Below are 19,182 nucleotides of genomic sequence, written 5' to 3' on the forward strand. Positions count from 1 at the left end.
CTTTGCAGGTCATGTTTGTTTGGGGTTTTTAAGCCCAGTGTTACAAGTGTAATTGCATCAGGGTTCAGCCAGGTTTCTAGTTAAGCTCTTCTTGGCTAAAGCTTTCATTAGGAATGGGTGAGTGGTGGTTGGTCCTTCAGCAGCAGCTCCACAGACACAGTGGTGGGGAGACCTGAAGGATGGGCAGGGAAGGAGCCTGTTCCGGGATTCCTTTGAGCAAGTGGAAGTTTCTTCACGTTGACAAAGCTCTTGATTAACAGAACACCTCCTTGCATGTACTACTGAATGCAAGTTGGGTTTTGGAGCCTCTTCCTTCCTGTTAAAGTAAGTGGGTGATGACACAATAACTGGTATAAGGGAAGGAAAAGGGAGTGGAGCTGTGCCGAGGTCCCTTCCACCCCAAACCACTCTGTGATTCCATGATCCTGTGAAAGGAGATGTGCACTGAGGCGGGAGCACGCTCCCTGCCTGTGCATCCAGCCGAGCTGCTGCCTCTGCCCGGCTCTGCGGAGGAAGCCAAGGGTTTGATGAATTGTTGAGCACTGGATGTGACAAACCCGGGGCTGGAGCAGGCTGTCGGGAGCCGCTTCAGTGCCTGCGGCTTCATGCGGAGGTTAATGTTTAAAGCCCGCGTCCTCCCAGGCACCAGCTGTAGCAGCAGGTTTGTGTCTGCTGTTCCTCAGGCAGGGAGGGCTCCGAGGCGCTGGGGGATGAGGCAGGAACGTGTTTGTCAGCGGGTGCAGTAAGTGAATAAATCCCATTACTCTGCCTGGATGGGTTGAAACATGGTGACCCGGTGAGATGATGCTGATCCGTGCAGAGTGGTGGTTATTGATTTAGGGCTTACAGAGCAGGAGGAAGCACAAGATCCTGTGCATCCAGTGGTGTCCTATTCCCCACTCCCTCTTCCAATCTTCAATATAGTGGGTTACGGATCTTGCCTGTATAGAGGATGCTGATTTCCTTCCCCATTGGCTTTCTCCCATTGACAGGCAGTGATGCTTTGAGCCTGAATCCCTGCCTGGTTTCCAATTCTCCCTCCTATCCAGCACCAGGCCAAGCCTTGGATGGCTTTTACCCACATTGCAGGCTCTGTGCTCTGCTCTGTTCACTCTCCTATTGCCTGCAGCATGGAAGAAGCCAACTTCTCTTACGTAGAAGCAAGCCACCCACCCCTTATCAGATTCAAAGGGGAAGCCGTAGTGGAAAGGGCATGTTTTTAACATTAACCCTCCTCCAGCCAGCCCTCTGAATGATGAGAATGAATGACTGTTTCCATGCTGACCATTTACCATGCAAATGATGGTTGTGGGATCAGACCAAGCGTGAACAATTCATCTCCAGCAGCTCACCATGCGTTACAGCAGCACTTCCACATTGAGTAGGGTGATCACCAGCCCTGACGTGAGGTTCAACTCTGTGCACCCTCAGTCTTTACATGGGAGTTGTTCTTTGTTTCCAGCTTTTATGGCAAGAAAAGATGATATCTATAAGTGATACAGATCTTTCTGTGCTTGATATTTTGCATTTTCTCTGTATGAGCTGGATTCTCTTATGTTAATCTAAAGTAATGGTGGGAGCAGCTGTGAACTGATGACTCTCTCCTGCTGTCACCTCCATTCTCCCTGAAGAAAAAGGAATCAAATGGAAAAACTTGCAGTGAAAGCAGCATTTTCAAAGAGTTATTAACATCAGGATTTGCAAGGCAGCAAGTTGAGCAAGTCTGCAGCAGCAGCAGCAGTGTTCTTACATCATGCCTGTCGCTTGCTAAAAATTGTCTAGAATTCAGGGAAAACTTCCTCTTTTATTCATGCAGATAACCCACAGACTTCCCATCCTCACTTGCAGAACTGTAGGAGAAGAGGAGATGTGATGCAGCTTGTGCCCAGCAAAGTGAAAGGTGGCAGATCACAGAATCCCAGCCTGGTTTGGGTTGAAGGGACCTTAAAGCTCCTCCAGCTCCAACCCCTGCCACGGGCAGGGACACCTTCCACTAGAGCAGGTTGCTCCAAGCCCCTGTGTCCAACCTGGCCTTGAACACTGCCAGGGATGGGGCAGCCACAGCTTCTCTGGGCACCCTGTGCCAGCGCCTCAGCACCCTCACAGGGAAGAGCTTCTGCCTCAGAGCTCATCTCAATCTCCCCTCTGGCAGGTTAAAGCCATTGCCCTTGGCCTGTCCCTACAGGCCCTTGTCCAAAGCCCCTCTCCGGGTTTCTTGTAGCCCCTTCGGGCACTGGAAGGTATTACAGGTATGATTAGGAGGATCTGGCATGGGGCAGCAGGAGCGTGCAGGGCGATGGTACCCACTGCTCAGGGAATTCCTGCTTGATGTAAACCTGTGATGCCCTTGATAAAACCACAACCAACCCGACCTCGGTGTTCTCATTTCCTGCTGTGCTCCACAAGCCTGGCTGCTGCTTGGGAAGGGGGCACCAGCCTGACAGGGCTCCTCCAGCTCTGCAGTCGCACCAGCAATCCTTCCTTTTGCTCCCAACATCTCTCCCTGCTGATGGCATTACATCTCTGCTCACAGCTGGAAACCTTTCCGCTGTTCCTGCAATACTCAGGGCGAAATCATGGAATCATTAGACCGAGAAGGCACAGCCTCTCTCTTCCCACTGTGAGCTTGTCTCCCGTGTCCAGTCTTAGCCATAAGATGCATAAAATGAAGTACTACTATATAATTTCTCCCAGCATATAGTAAATCCTAAATTCTCCTCTGGTTTCTAGTGAAACGTTGCCTCTCATTGCACGGGTAATAAAGCAGGGCACAGTTACCTCTGCTATCTTGTATCTGGGGATGCTGCTGGGGTAAAGGAACATCTTCACATGTACCAACATCAGCAGCAAGTTCCGTTGTTGTGCCAAAGCACCGATAGGCACCATTGCAAGATTCCTTCCTTTCGAAAGCCAATTGCCTGAACAGGTAGATTAGATAATGGAGAGGTTTTAGTTATTTAGCATTCAAGTTAATTGCCAAAGTAGCTCCTCTCGAAAGGCGAGCAAGGTGAAGTGCTTTGTTTTCCCCTTTGCAGCAGCCAGGATCGAATGTGAAAGCATCTGGAGGACAGCCAGTTCCCCTGGAGCCAGGCTCCCACCCCTGTCTCCATTCCCCGTGTCTCCATACCCCGTCTGGTTTGCTTGCAGCAAGACTGACGTCTCTGATGGTGCCAAAGTAAGGGCAGCAGAGGAGGAGAATGTGGTCTGGCACCTCCACTTACTGCTGCGGCTCCTGTGGAGGTGCAGGTCAGTGATTCCATGGGCAGGGGTGAGAGTTAGGGAAGTTTCTTGGAGCTGGCACCTTTAAGGGCCATTTATAATCAGTAGGGAGGGAAAAACCACTTCCAGAGAGTAACTCTTGGCCCAAAACAGTGTCCCAGGTATGTCGGAGTGACCAGCCCAGACTTGGTCACGGCACTTTCAGATACCTCGAGTGACATGAATCCACCTCCACCCCAGCGCCTTGGGCTGTGATTCCCTGATAAAGAGATGGTGTGAGCATGTTAGTGCAGAGCTCTCTTGAGGTCCTTGGAGGAAAGGTCTACCTTATCTGCTTGCTGAGGGTTGTTTCCAGTGCAGGGTCCTCCAGTTCCACTTCATGGCTGGATTTCACCCATCCCATCTCCACACTCGCTTTTGTAACAGTCACAAGCCATTGCAAATAAATAGCTTCAGATCTTAGCAATGGTGTAGGAAATAACCCCACATATTTTACAGTTCCTTACTAAATCCTCATGGAAATTCCCATCTCCATAGCTGGAGCTCTTTGGATCACACCTTTCTTTAGCATAGGCTGATTTTTTCCCTCCATCTTCTGGCCAGTTAGGATTTCTGTTTGTGCAGACATGAATGTCACCCCATCTTTCTGTCTCCCCCACTGTGGGTAAGCACACACTCTTGGGAAGAGCTCCTGATGCAGTGCTTATGGAAAATACTTTGGAGTTGAACCTCTTAGTAAGAGAAACAGATCTGCAACACACAGATAGTTTGGTTGGCTGAAATAGCAGGATTAATCACTGCGCACCACTCTGTTTGAGCCTCAAACCGTTTTGATGCCAGCGTTAACACCACGATGTGCCCCGGAAAAGCATCGGAAACATCAGAGCTGTCTCTGCTTGCTTGAGATCAAATCACTGCGGAGGGAGCAGCGCCGTGATGTGAGCACAGGACCGGATTCCAGGAACATCTGAGCACTAAATATAGCAGCCGTGCTGGCTCAGCGGCGTCGGGTCCAGCAGATAACACCCTGCGTCAGGACAAGGCGACGGGGCAGATCATACCAAGAGGTGTGAAATGCAATCTCTGCCACCGCATCGGCAATGCTTCCCAGGAATCCCTGGATCCTGCCTTTGCACTGGTGTACGTCTCCTTGAAATGCTTAAGAGAATAATGCTAGAATCAGGGGGAAACCCAGAACATGGATGTACCTATGTTGGGAAGATGGGCTACGCTCCTCTGTCTGAGCATGGTCTCTTCCAGCAAGCCTTATGGTGTTTGTAAAAGCTTCTGAGCACAAAAAGCATCACATGAGTGTAAAATATCAGAGCTTTGGTTTGTTTTATAAACCCACCAAAGACGTATCGGGTGTGTTGGGGAAATGCTGCTTCTGGCAGGGGAATAGAGAGGACACACCTTGCTTGGATGTGATGGCAATAAGCAATAAGCAAAGCCCTTATTCCGTGGAGACAGGAGATCCCCAGCATTACAGGAATTACTTCAAACACCTGTGTCACTACAAGTTAGTTTGGGCCGCTGCTGCCTAGTTTTGTTTTATTTCTTGGTTAAGATGGCAAATATCAAAGTAACAAATTAGTGGAATTCTAAGGAATTGCAAAAGGTTACATGTGTAGTGGGGGCATGTTGTAAGTGCCGTTTAGCAGCAAGTACACGTGGTTTTCTCCTGAGAAATGGATAGAAATCTGAAATCCATTAAAAAACTGAAATAAATGGGAATATTACAGCTCCAAGGAAGGGCTTCCGTGGCTCTCGTAGCCTGTGCGGATGCTCATTACCCGGTGGCCCCTGTCCCCAGTGGTGCCTGTCCCAAGTAGTCCCTGTTCCCACTGGTTCCTATCTCCAGTATTCCCTATCTCCAGTATTCCCTGTCTCCAGTATTCCCTGTCCCCAGTGGCCCCTGTCCCCAGTGGTCCCTGTCCCAAGTGGTCCCTGTTCCCACTGGTTCCTATCTCCAGTATTCTCTATCTCCAGTATTCCCTGCCTCCAGTATTCCCTGTCCCCAGTGGTCCCTGTCCCCAGTGGCCGGGCGCGGCCGGCAGGGGGCGTGCGAGGGCCGCGCAGCCGGGGGATGCTGCGGGGGGGACCGGGAGGATGCTCTGTCCATCGGGAAGTGCTTTGGGAGCACATCCCGTAAAGAGGATCGCGGGGGGGACCCATGCGTGCGATGGGGGGGGAGCAGCGGCACCTTCCCCCCCAGCTGCTCCGGTTCTGTGGCTGTTTCTCAGGTCGCGGCGGGTGAGAGCCCGGCCCACCCTGGGGTGCTCAGGGTAAAGTGGAGGGGGATGAGGACACGTAGGAAGGGACACTTGGCTTTACACCGGCTGTTTATCAGTCCCTGATGTGTGAAATTGGGTGTATTTCTGGTCTCTGTCAGTGCCTGTGATTGCGGGACATGATGTGGGGCTCCAGTCATGTATCTATCCCAAAGGCATGTCAGGACAGGACAAGGGGAATGGCTTTAAACTGATAGTGGGGAGATTGAGATGGGATCTCAAGGTAGAATTTCTTCCCTATGAGGGTGCTGAGGCGCTGGCACAGGGTCCCCAGAGAAGCTGTGGCTGCCCCATCCCTGGCAGTGTTCAAGGCCAGGTTGGACACAGGGGCTTGGAGCAACCTGCTCTAGTGGAAGGTGTCCCTGCCCGTGGCAGGGGTTGGAGCTGGATGAGCTTTAAGGTCCCTTCAACCCAAACCATTCTATGAGTCTGCGAGTCACCTGGAAGAACCCCACAGACATCCCCTGGATCTCTGCCCCATTTATTTGATTACAGAAAACTATAGAATCAGAGGCTGGGCAGTCACATGAGCCAGCACAGAACTTTCTCTTTCCACCCCTTCTCCAGCCTTGTTATGGAGAGCTGGAAGAGCCTGGACTTGTGGCACATGTGCCAGCACCACTGGCCGGTTGCTTCCCACCGCCCTGCAGAACGCAGTGCTCAGGAATGCGGGAAGCCCATCTCCAATCCTGCAGCATCCCCCATTCCCAAAGCCTCCTGGGGGCACGGATCAAGTGTTATCACCCAAATGCTCGGGGCAGCTTTTTGGCCACCCTTGTCCCTGAGCAGCGCATTCCTGGCTGGGTGCGTGCCCGTCCCACACTGGGGCACCCCTCTGCCTATGAGCCATCACCCCATGTCAGAGCCCGGATTACCCCACCAGCACCCTGCAGCCTCCCTTCAACTTCCTCTCAGGCTGCATTTCACAACCCCCATTAGTTTGTGTTTCAGCCGTTGCTGTTGATACTGCAGCTCCTGTCTGTTCTCTTGTTTTTCTCATCTTCCTACGGCCTCACAGACGTAAAACCCGAAGAGACGCACAAGTTCAGGGGTTCCAAAGGAAACTGTGGTCTGGGACATGCAAAGAAATGTCAGCGGTACAGAGTTACACTTGTGGTTAGCAACTGTTTATTTGTTTTGCTAAGTAGAAGCAGGTGCTACCAGAGAGCCCGGGTATCTGGGGCAAGCAGAAGGGTTGCGTTGCTCACACGGGTTGAGGTTGAAACCCTTCAAGCCAGGATTAACCATATTGGTTTAAATAGGAGGAGCAGAATGGAATGGGGAGAGAGACAATGATTTTGCTTAAGTCTTTCCATGTTAAGATTAAAGTCTTTCCACTTTATTACTTCATTTTCATTTGATGTGTCATGTCTCACTATCAAGGCATGCATGAAGATGATAGTGAAATAGTGGCAGGAACCCAAATGTGTTCACCAAAACCCCTATGAGCATTCGAGGGGAGCCACAAGTGGTTATTGAAGTGCCTTGATGTGCTGCAGGACTAAAGCATGCAAGCAGAACATATAATACATGCAGAAAAGCTCATTATTTAAAGAGTTACTTGCTGTTATTTCCTATGGGCTATTTTAAAACATACTGTCTGACAAGAAACTACCAAGTGCACTAAAAATTCTTCACTGAAAAGCTCATGTTTGTATCATCTCTTGGCTGACACCGGTTGCTAATGTGATGCTACAGTATTTGGTCTCTTCTGATGCCACGTGTAGCCAGGAATGTTTGTCTTCATCCCTCTTGAATGCTTCTTTCCTAAATAGGGCCCGGGGCGTGCTGTGTCGCATGACTTGTGCCATTGAATTCTTGGTATTTTATAAGATTAATAATAAGCTTAATAATTCCTGCAGGAATAAACATCCTTATGTAGGACTAAAAGGGTGTTTGCAGATGAAAAGGGGTAACTGCAAATGAGCAGTTGGGTTTTGGGGTGTTGGGATGACGTGGGGAGAGGCAGTCCCTGAGCACACAATGCGATGTGATGCGATGTGTGCTGTCCTTAACCAGAGTCCCAGGTACCAGGGTCTGCCCGTAGCATGAGTTGCATCTAAGAGTTTCCATGAAGATCAAGCAGAGATGCCTTGAACCTTAATCCAGGTCATTTACACGTTTCTCTCTTTAAACCAGGTTCACAGATTTAATTGGTGCTTTGTGTGGGAGCTTTAATTTCCTGTGTCAGGATGTCACTTTTAATCACTATGGCCAGGATTTGGTTGGGCTTCCGTTACTCTTCACACCACCCGGGTAAGATGCTTCCTCCTCTGGGCTGGTAAATGGGTTTCCTTGTGCCAGAGCCTCAAATCCGGCTGGTGGGAGAAAGTTCCCACTGGGCACAATTTTCGGGATTAATTGTTGCTTCATGGATCTACTTTTGTGCTCCTTCCCCACACACTGTGAGCAATTACATTCTCTGCAGCGGGTAAACTACCTGCTGTTAAAAGCACCCACCAGAGTGCACCTCTATGGAGATATGTAAAAACTTCCTCTTTTGAAATAGATTCACACATTTTGATATTGCTGTTGTTTCCTTCAGTATTAATATTGAATTTGCCATAAATACACAGTTTATGTGCAGTTTCCACTTTACACACTGTAAGTTGACCAGTTCAGCCCCTTCTGCTGCACTGAAGGTGCTTAGAACTGAGGAGAACTCAAAACACATCGGTCTGGGTGCGAGATCAGACTCGGGTCCTTGAGGACAAACACTGAGGTTGAAATTCTTGTCTCATTCAAAGATGTGCAAAAGAGAGTGAATAAAACAAAGAGATTGCAGAAGAGATTGAACAGGCTGCTCCATCCCTGGCAGTGTCCAAGGCCAGGTTGGACACAGGGGCTTGGAGCAACCTGCTCTAGTGGAAGGTGTCCCTGCCCGTGGCAGGGGGTTGGAGCTGGATGAGCTTTAAGGTCCCTTCAGCCCGAACCAGGCTGGGATTCTATGGAAATCTTTGGGATGTGAAGATGCAGGTGTAGATCTGGGAAGGATCGGGGTGGTCTCAATGAAAACATTTACAAACTAAACCTTGAGTGCGGTTTTGGATTTAAATATTTGGGTGATGTGTTTGCATCAGGACTTGCTCTCCCTGCTGCTGAGGGAGCAGGTTTCCATCTCCTCTGAGTGCTTTCAATTGCGATATTGGAAGAAGCTGTGAAGGGCTCTGACCCCTTGCTAGTGGAGGCAGGAAGAGAACAAGCAGCAGAAAAATCACTTATGTGCCTGCAGGCTGCTTTCCAGGTACCGTTTAGTTCATGTATTATCCTTCTGGCATTGCATGGGGAGTTACACAGGTTACCCAAGGAAGCCTGTGAGGGTTCTGTGTGGATGAGGATGGACACCAGCGCTGCTGAAGGTCCAGTTTGGGAGTTTCTAGAGACAAAACCCTTCTGTGGGTTCTGTGCAGCCGATGCTTGAGCAGGACACGGCCGTGCTTTGCGAGTAGCAAGGGAATGACTGCGGGTCTGTCGTGCGAGGGTCTGTTGATCCCTCTGGTGTCACCGAGACATGCGGATGGGATGAGGCCCCTTTGTGCCCCATGGGGTGCCTCGGGGTGCTCTGCGGGTGGCACAGCCGCTCGCATGGGCTCCGCAGCCCGCGCTCCTCCCTCTGGATGGATGGACACGGGATGGGGAGGAGCAGGACTCCGGCGTGACGCCCGAGCCATGGCAGCAGCTCTGCCCCGTGAGTGCACAGGCTTTGCTTCAGCCTCTTCCTGCTGTGTCCGGGGGGGTCCCGTATGGCGCTGGCCTCCCCCCTGCGGTGCCTCATGGCCCCGCTGCCCGGAGCCGGTCACGGGAGGCTTGCAGCCCGCGATAGCCCCGCGGTGGCTGCACATGGCAGGCGCTGATAAGCCGCTGTTGCTGCAGCCCCGAGTGGGTGAGGGAGGGAGATTGGGGCACCCCGGGGCTCGGTGGTGGTTGTTGGGTGCAGGGAGGGTGAACCGGAGGTGCTGGGCTCCAGCGGGAGGAGGGGAGGGAGTGATTTCACAGCGGGCAGGGGAAGGAGCTTGCTTTTGGGGGGGTTCAGCTCCAAGCAGGGCACAGGCTGCTGCTCAGAGTGTGTTTTGTGATGTCAAGCTTCCTGGTGTGCATGTTGCAATAGTTTTCGAAGGCTGGTTTGTCCCCGGTGCTGCTTTTGGAGGAGCAGCAGAGGTGCATCCTGTCCTGCATCCACAGGGATGCATCCAGTCCTGCGGCGAGGCTGGCTTCTGGTGCTGGGATGTGGAGGGCACCTTGCTCTGCCCTTCCCTCCTATGTGCAAACCAGAACCTCGTTTCACACCCTGAATGAGTTCTCCAGGAGAAGGCAATGTGGGAATGTCAAGGTGCAGAAATTGCTGTGCCAGGTCCTGTCTGTGGATGCTGCATCTTGAGTAGAAGCGGTCACGCGTGTTGAGGTGTCCCCATGTCACTGCTGTGCTCTGGCTATCCGGGACACACGCTTTGTGGTCACCACCGACAGAGAGAAGCAGGGATGCAAACCTGTGAGGAGAAGGATTTGGGTAACTTTGGTCAAGTTTGGTGCCTGGGAGGGGATAAAAGGCTCAGCAGCAGGTTTGTCCAAGATGTGGTGTCAGAATCGGAGATTGAGATGAGCTCTTAGGCAGAAGTTGTTTCCTGTGAGGGTGCTGAGGCGCTGGCCCAGGGTGCCCAGAGAAGCTGTGGCTGCCCCATCCCTGGCAGTGTTCAAGGCCAGGTTGGACACAGGGGCTTGGAGCAACCTGCTCTAGTGGAAGGTGTCCCTGCCCGTGGCAGGGGTTGGAACTGAAGGAGCTTTAAGGTCCCTTCAACCCAAACCACTCTGGGATTCTGTGATCTTCCTGCCCTTCAGGCGATCTGTGCATCCATCACTGCATTATTTACTCATTAATCTACAATCGGTTTAGACCCACTGTAGGACACCTTCCCTACCATCACACATGGCACGGAGGTGGAGCGGGGGCCATGGAACAGGCTGCCAAGCTGGGGGTTAGGGTCCATGAGGGGCGCTGGCCCTATCTGGTCAGTTCTCAGGACACTCAAGCAGGGGTTAGGAGGATGCTCAGCTTGGGCGGGAGCATCACCCTGTTACTGTGGCAGCAGTGGGAATGGACCCCCCCTGCCCCCCAGCAATGCTGGTGCTGTGCCCCCCGTGCCTGTCTTGTCCTCGAACCCCAGATATATCTTCACAAACAGCCTTTGCTTTTCACTGGTGATGAGCTGCTCTCACTGACGATTTTGGGTCTTTGTCTCATTTCATAACATCTAAAAAAAAACCCCAGCCAACAGCAATACAATCAACAGCAAAACACAAGAGCCTTGTTGTGTTTGAAGTGCTTAAAAGGCCTAATGTTGATAACTTCCCATAGCACAGGCACAAGCTGATGGAGATGAAAGTGAATTAGCAGAGCGGGGAGGCAGGACGGAGGGTACCAGCATCACTGGGGAGCTCAGGTCGCTGAAGCAGGAGCACAGAGTGATGCTCAGCACCCCAGTTTGCCACCACTCAGCTCTGTTTTGCTGTTCTTTGGGCTGTTCCTCTGCCACAGGCTGGCTGTGGCAAGCAGCCGGCAGCGGGTAAAGTAGAAAAAGACATTCACAACATTAATGAAAGCTTTGACAGAAAGGAAGCGAAGGGAACTATTGTCTCCCCGGCCTTATTCTCATAATGTCTGTGTGTAATAAGTCTTTTGGTTATGCTTGTGGCTTCTGTGACAAAGCAGTGATTTAAGGGGCTGTCTTTACAGAGGCAGAGCTGCTCACACTGGCCAAAGTGCTGGTGAGTAATATTTTACCACAAATTGTTGTAACTGGAGCTTGACAACTGCAGTAGGAAGGAGGGTGGGGGATTGCATTTGATTTATTACATGGCTTGCTGCAATTTGCTTTATGCTGGTGCAGCCGCAGATGTGCAAATCCTGCGAGTAAAAGTCCATGTGAGTGAAAACAGGGAGGGGAAAACACTGTGATTTGCTGCCAGGATTCCCAGAGGTCTCCTGGATCAGCGGGAAGCACACATGCATCGTGCCTGCAGGCTGGCTTCTCGGACTGATGGCATCTTGGGATGCCTGGGAGGCTTTCCCTTGTGCTGCTGGTGCCGTATCCCATTGGGAACCAGCGGTCCTGTCTCTTAGTGCTGACATTAAGTATAACATAGTTCCTCTGGGCAGCAGTGCTTTCTCTCTCAGCCTTCAAACCAAGCCAGGAGTTAAAGGGATCTTTAACCCAACCTCTGAAGCATCTTTAAGTTGAGCTCCAAAGAGAGAGGAAGGAAGGAAGGCTGCAGCTTGGGCTTGCATCACTGAGAATCCAGGTCATGTTTACTACGGGCAGCTGGAACATGATGATCTCAGATGCTAACAAGTAACATCTGAAGGGAAGCATTAAAACATCAGAGCTGTTTTGTAAGCACCTACTTCACTTTCATTCTGAAGCCAGTTTAGCTATTTTTAAAGGTTCATTTGTCCCTTTAAGTACCTAGTGTCGGCTTATCTGAAGCAAGTGAAGAAGAACAAGAGGTTGCCCTTCCTTTGAATTTCAACTGGAAAAATGGCTTTGTCGCTTTTAAAGACCCCAAAGCAACAAACAACCCCCCTGGACAGCTTCCTTTCTGCTCCACATACCTACAGTTGGAGGCTTTTTGTCCTCCTGCAAGCTGACCTTGTGTAATTTCCTTTATTTACATTTGGCCAGCACTGGCCTCATTGACTACAAGGGTTTGTACAACCCCTTTTATCCTGACGCTTGCAGAAGCAAGTTCTGCTCGTGCTGTCCTCTTATTTGCTGCTGCAAAGTACATATGCAATGCTGCTGACTAAAAATGAGTCTTGTCCTATGTTATTCTGCCCTTAATGCCTTTGTACCAGGATAAGAGGAGAACATGGGCAATAAACTTAAACCAGGTGGGCAAAATGACTCCAATCTGCGCAAGGAGACATCCGATAGTGCTAGGGTTTGATGTGCTTTTATTTAAGTGAATTGTGTGCAGCCTTTGTAATGCCTCTCTTTTGAGGGGGTTGTTTTTGAGGAAGCTGTTGCAAACAGTGTTTGTTCACTGCTGTAATCGAGCCAGAGTAAAACACGGAGACAGATTAGCTTCCCAGGACTTTGGTATTTGCGTTAGGTGTGCTCTGCTCACGTGTGCGATCACCTCTGCTCTAGGACTTTTGCAACCAGAATGAAAACAAATTGCACTTAATGTCTATCAATCAGTGGCATGATGAGTTCTTCAGCAAGTAGTTCATTTGCAAAGGGATGTATTGATAGCTGGAATTAAGTGTGGCAGCATTACGCCTGGTAGGGTTTGGTGATGGTAGGAGTTAGGGGCTAAGTGGGGAAGGGTGTATTTCAGCTGGCTTAAAAAGAAATAAGGCTTGAGGGAGAGAAAATTGCCTTTTAGTGCAACTATCCTGGTATTTAGTGGCTTGATTTGTGCTACATGAGCCGCCCAGCCTGGCATGGAGAAAGGATGCTGCAACTGAGAGATGATAAAATAATAACATGATTGCGTGCTTCATGCACGAGGGTAACACTCCCCAGTGCCACCGATCCAGGAGGAGAAAAGGCTCCTTCTAATCAGGCCTCCTCGGGTAAGGGCCTTACAAGAGCCTCGAGGTCAGCACTGATCTTCTTTAGAAGAACATAGGATTGCCCAATTCGCAGGGCAAACACACTGCTGCCGGCTGGGGAAGTGGCATGTGATGGCCACGCTGCCAAGCCTCGTGCTAGGGATGGAGAGGAGGAAAGCAGGAAAGTTTCTTCATTTTCTTTATTAAAAAAAAAAAGAAAAAAAAAAGAAGAAAAGAAAAGTTTATTGCAAAACTCAGTGTTTTAGAATAGTTCCAGAGTCCACTAGGTTACAAACACATCAGTAAGTCCTGCTTTGAACGCATTAAAGCCTGCTTCTGGGTCTTCTGTGCCCGCACACACACATACTCACACGCTCCCCTGCTCGTGCCGCTACACAGACAGGAACAGAAACGTACTGTGAGGTCAGTGACAGACATATTATTTGATCTGTATTGGAAACTGTTGTAGAAAACAAAGAGAACATTACAGTAGAACCTCGCAAATCTGCCGAACAGGGAGCGTCCACACACACACAAAACCTGGAGGCCTTGTTCCACTTCCAAGCAGAGTTGTAATAGCAAAGTGCTGTAGTGAGGTCTCGTATCACAAAGACTTCCATAATCTCACAATTAAGAGTCTACAGAACATTTACCAAGATGCTTGAAGTTATCATAAATTAACAATAAATAAAAAGTACATCTTAATGCGACGATTGTGACTTGTTCATTTACTCACTGATTCACAAAACTCTCAGTTCTCTGTAAGGGGTCTTCCAGTCCTGGGTGCATCGCAGCGAGGTTCTGCTGGCCGTGATAAAGTGCTGAGGCAGAGGAAGGACGCGAGACCGCGGGTCTCAGGCAGTGAGGATGGATTGCTCTAGCCACTTGGTTGCAAGAGTGCCTGTTTCTTGGGTTTTGGGACATCTAAGACAGAAAAAACACATCAAGCACCTTCCCAAAAAGAGGGGGTGAGTTTCCTTTTTTTTTTTTTTATCCTTTTTTTCTCTTTTTTTTTTTTAACAGATTGTCCCCCATTTCTATGGCTGGTAAAACACAGACAGGTCAGCATAGCAGTTAATGCATGATGCCACTTCCACTGAAATACACAGAGATGGTGGTTTGGTTTTCACTCCAAACCAAACCAGACTTGTTTTATTTGTCCCCCTGAGTTGCTTAAGAGGCGTTAAGATGCATATAGGTGGGGTAAGCAAGCTTGTGTCACCATGAGTAGGAATCTCTCCCATTAAGACTAAATGAACAGCTAATGTGTTGTCTTTTACTATTCCCCTCATGCCTTCAGTGTGCACAGACCCTGGTTCATTTATCCGGAGCAAAAAAAAGGGCTCCTGCTGACTTTGGGGAGCAGAGAGAGCCAGGGAAGGGGGTACCCCCATGGCTGGCAGATGTGGGGAGCAGACTGCAAGGGGCTGGGTATCAAGGGGATGTTCCACATTCATTTGTGATGTGGCAGAGATTTCCTTGTGCACGTGTAAGCGAAGGTTTTGGGTACATTAAGACATACTGAGCCCAACCCTCCCTGCAGGGTGGGCTGGTGACAGCAGCAGAGCTAGGTCCAGTGACACCAGCCGAGGCCTGATGGAAAGAGGTGCTGGATCTGTGGTTTGTATTGGGCATTTTCCTTTTTAAATAACAACTGGGTTACCTAAGACCTACCTATTAAAAACAGCTACACTCTATGCTGTAAGGTTCCCAACAATTTCACAAGCTAGCAATACAAGATAGGTGTTGAAGAGGGTGATGTAAAGACAGCTTTCCGTTATGCAGAAGATGATTTTTCCTCTCCAGTTATTTAAGCTAACCTCCTTTAACAATCTTAGAATAAATTAATAAATACTAATTAAATTAGAAACAGTACATCAGAGCTGACTATCAACAGAAAAAAACAGTTCTAAGGATACCAATCAGGAGAAGAAAAATTATCTTGCGATTAAGATGTGCAGTAATAACTGGCCATAAAGACATATGGAGCCTCTGATTTCCCAGCATTTGTGTCATTCAAGTTAAGAACATTAACAATGGTTTCTATTAAGTCAGCTATCTAGCCTAGCCTCCTCCAACCTAAAACACGAGTCCTTATTCTTCTAGGAGAAGATTCACTTGGCTACTGGTGGTCTACAAAATGCTCGTCTCCAGTTCATGTTATCGATGTCTTATTTGCTTGGAATTCGTGGTAGGGGATGGTTGAGGACAGTCAGAGGCTGAGCTGCTTCTGCTGTTGCTGTTCTCAGTTTCTCTGGGGTCAGTTGAACCTTTACTTATGCTTGTTATCAGGAAAGCAGGAGTGTGCATCACATCTTCATGCTAGACACAAGTTATTCTTATGTGGCTATCCGTATTTTCTATGGAGCTTTCCATTGTTGGTTAAAAAAGTTCTTCCTAATAATTAAAAAAAAAAAAAAAAAGGAGTTGTTGGTAGCAACTGTTCACATTTAAAATTTCACATTCCCTTTAGAATGGAGTTTTAAAACGTGGAGCAGAGCTGACATCTTCCCCAGTCTCGCGCCGAGTAGATTTAGATGGAGAAGGAATGGGGGGGGGTTTATGCCACGCTGTCAGAGCCTTTTCCTGAATTTTCACCTTTTCCCGGATTTTTGCCTTTTCCTGAATTTTCACCTTTTCCCGAATTTTCCCCTCTTCCGATATCCATTTCTATAAAGTCCTCAGGTAAGTCTGGAGCAGCCCGCGCCGCGCTCTCCTCCGCGCCCCGCTGCGGGCGGTGGCACAGCCCAACCTTGCATGGTCTCACCAGGGACAGGAACACGGCGCCCAGGACCATGCCAGCAGCACAGGAGTAAAAGGCTGAGCTGTAGTTGTGTGTCGTATCCACTAAGACACCTACAGAGGCACATTGACAGCAGTTAGCCACAAGTGACACCCCTCTCCCCTGCCCATCCATCCCTCCTGTAGGGCTTTTAATGCGGGTACCACTTTAATCTGGGTACCACTGCATCATTTTATCTGCAATCAAAAGCTACTCTATGACAAACAGATGCTACCTTAAAAAAAGTAAAACGTGTTTAGGGGTGCATATTGTCATCTTCAGGCGATTAAGAAGCCTCTGGGCATGAGATGCATCTATTTATTATGCCAGAGACTTCACCTTTCTGCAGTCTATGGCAGAAACACATGCACAGTGGAAGCGATTCATTTCTGCTGCTTGCTAGAGCCTGAAGTGATGCCAGTTTTAGGTTTCTAGCAGGATCAGGGGAGCACTGCAGTATTTTCCTTCACTCCGAGGTTCCTCAGCGGAGACCGCCTCATCTGTGGGACTCTGCAGAGCTGCATTGCAGTAGTCTTCTGGCTCTGAGTCTCCTAATACTAGTTGCAGGGCTTTTAGGCTAGTACTATGATTAGCGCTGCCAGAACACTTTCTAGACAGATCAGCACCAACAACATGCCAAAAAACCAACCCCAAACCCAAAATTAAAATGAGTTTTAGAGTTACCTGCAAGGGGTGGTCCAGCCAACCCAGCTATGCTTTGAATGAAGACATAGACACCAGCCGCAGAAGACATCTTCTTGATGCCAACCACGTCGTCTTCTGCCAGGAGGGGAATATGCGTGCCCGCTACCGTTCCGAGCATGAACCCGAAGAATATGCTACATGTCATCAAGCCCCAGAACTCGGAGGCAAAAGGGAAGGCAAACAACGCTACAGACAGCAGGACAACGCAGATGAGTTCAATGTAGATCTTGCGGATGGGCTTCTTGTTGAGGACCCAGCCAGCTGAGATTCTTCCAAAGACCTCTGCGATTGCCATGGCTGACAGTATGTACGCAGAGTGGTCTTTGCCGATGCCAAGGCTGAGACTCAAGGGAATGATGTAGAGGGAAGGAGCGAAGAAGCCCAGGGTAGCAAACAGGCCAAAGAATGCATAACAGATAAAGCTATAGTCTCTCATCACAGAAAAGTCCAGTAGTTTGGTTTTTGGTTCTGGAGGGGTGCTGTTATTTTCAGCAAGTATCTGTATGTGTTCCTTTGGTTCTTCACTTTTCGGCTCTGCTTTGGTTTTTCCAGGCACATTGCTGGGTGAGGTAGTTATTTCTACTCCTGAGTCTATGGACTCTATTGAGGTGCGTGTTTGCTCGTTTTCAAGCATGTACTTGGTCTCTGTGGGCTCTTCTGGAGGCTGCGCTTTCACTTCTTCTTGCTCTTTGATGATGATGGGTCGCAGCAGCGATCCGCAGACGACGATGTTCAGCTGCAGCACCCCAACAGAGAGGAGGCTGTATCTCCAGCCTATCTGCTCCTTCAGAGCAGTAATTGCTGAGGGAAGAGGGCAGAAGAAGAAGAAAGTGTGAGTAGAAGAGCCTGGAGTTACACCAAGGAGTTATTTGAACTGGAGCTTCACCACCAGAGAGTCCCCAGCACCTCAGCTCTGAGGCTGAGCAGGGTCCCTCCTGGTCCATCCTGCCCAGGGCCACCCAGGGGCCTGGCACCCATGTTCTAGCTCTTTCTACTGCAGCTGATGGGAGGAAGCCACCTTTAACATCTGGCTAGCAGAAGCCATCCTCTAGGTAACCCCTTGTGAGGTCCCACTGAGTTCGGGATGCGCGAGGATGAAGGCGGCGTTATTTTTAGTGAATGAGAGCAAACTCAGCATTCAAGTTTCCTCTCAGCTGACCCCACCCTGAAACCAGCTACTAGAGGAAGTCTCTTCGCTCTACTCAAAGGTGCATGTTACTACTTAATTACAAGCCTTCATCATCTGCAATCAGAGCAGCTCTGCAATGGGTATTAGCCGAACGGAAGCGTGCGCAGCGGAAGACTACCTGAGCTGCAGAGACAGGGACATGCTGCCTGGGAACAGGTCCCCAAAAGGCTGGAGCAGCTCATGCTAAGCACAAGCTCACTAACCTTTAGGAACAGTTATGTGTACTGTGTATGTTTTAAATAGCTGAAGTTTCTCGGTCTTATTTTTAGCCTGCTAGATCTATATAGGGAACCGGGCAGGCTGTGTATCAGCAAGGCACGTCCTGCTCTGGCACACGTCATGCTGGAGGGGCTTGGGCATGGTGAGACCAGCCTCTAGGATTACTTGTAACCTCGTTTGCAGAGCACGAGCCCCCCGAGCATGTGAGCAACTACCTGTGGGCTTTAGCAGCTCATGAGCACCAAGTTGGTATCGACTGGCTTCTATTTGCTTGGGAAAAGGACTGGAGCAGCATCAGGCTTTAGGCATGCGCGTATGGACACACAGCATTTGGGCTCTGTACCTGGTGCGAAGGAGAAGACAGCGAAACATTCCCCTGTAGATGCCAGCGCTGTGACCAGCGAACGCCTTTTGTCAAAATACTGTGATAAAATGGTGACAGTCGGGAGGAAAGAGAGGCAGTATCCGAGGCCTGTGAATAAATGCCAAAAATTGCCATAACAACAAGTAAGGGAGGGGGGAAACACCGATGCGAGAACACGTTAAGTCAGCTTTCCCAGTGGCGAGATTACAGTATCATTTCGGCCAACTCAGCAAGTCACCCTGGAAGAAAATCATTGGGGAAACCACAATGTTATTTTCTTTTAAACTGGATAGGGGGAAAAGAAAAAATAAGAAGAAAGAAAAACCAAAACAAGAGACCCAACCTCCCAGCTCATGCCTTCTGTTCCCAAACAGCCAGCGGGGTCCATTTGGAGGACCTCATCTGCCTAAAGAGTTTGAGCCTGTAGCAATTGATCCCCTAAGCGAGGCAAGCAGAAGCAATCAGTACAGCTGCAGGACCAAGTCCCAGGGTGGTCCACAGGGTGAGACAAGGCACAAGACCAAACCTTGAGCCCAGGTCATCACCTTGGCTGGGAGGGTAAGACCAGCTCAGAAGGGTCAGCAGCGTTCCTTAAGCACTCCTCATGTTGTAGGGAGTAAAACCCCTCCATGGCCAGAGCCACGCTTGTGGGAAGATGCAGGAGAGCAAAGGGTTTAGAGGTACAGGAATAGGACAACTCACCAGAGATGATGCCGATGGTGATGTACATGTCCACAACAGAGCGGGCGAAGGAGGCGATGACCATGCCAGTGCTGATCAGCACCCCCCCGGCCATCACCACCAAGCGGTGACCGAAGCGATTGCTGAGGACTGTTGACAGAGGAGCTGGATGGACAGGAG

The 19,182-nt window shown here is 49.6% G+C and overlaps 2 protein-coding genes across 4 annotated transcripts in view; one reads left to right on the plus strand and one right to left on the minus strand.

Moving 5' to 3' along the window:
* Positions 1 to 8,734: 8,734 nt before the first annotated feature.
* ARSG (arylsulfatase G) overlaps positions 8,735 to 19,182 on the plus strand; it is a 37,198-nt gene continuing 26,750 nt past the window's right edge. Inside the window, exon 1 of one of the 2 annotated variants that reach the window (XM_030506591.1) lies at positions 8,735 to 8,754. The gene's annotated coding sequence lies outside the window, so the exon portion shown is untranslated. Of the gene's footprint in view, positions 8,755 to 9,016; positions 9,199 to 19,182 lie in introns of those variants that run through there. The other variant, XM_030506590.1, reaches the window with a different exon arrangement.
* Positions 13,286 to 19,182, minus strand: part of SLC16A6 (solute carrier family 16 member 6) — a 28,488-nt gene continuing 22,591 nt past the window's right edge. For both annotated transcript variants that reach the window (XM_030506587.1, XM_030506586.1), the window contains 4 exons: positions 19,024 to 19,167; positions 18,301 to 18,429; positions 16,529 to 17,350; positions 13,286 to 15,918 (listed from right to left, as the gene is read on the minus strand). In XM_030506587.1, coding sequence (XP_030362447.1) covers positions 15,623 to 15,918; positions 16,529 to 17,350; positions 18,301 to 18,429; positions 19,024 to 19,167 — 1,391 coding nt within the window. In that variant the 3' untranslated portion in view covers positions 13,286 to 15,622. The remainder of the gene's footprint in view (positions 15,919 to 16,528; positions 17,351 to 18,300; positions 18,430 to 19,023; positions 19,168 to 19,182) is intronic.

The sequence above is a fragment of the Strigops habroptila genome, chromosome 14, assembly GCF_004027225.2.
Source record: "Strigops habroptila isolate Jane chromosome 14, bStrHab1.2.pri, whole genome shotgun sequence".
Classification (NCBI taxonomy): Eukaryota; Metazoa; Chordata; class Aves; order Psittaciformes; family Psittacidae; genus Strigops; species Strigops habroptila.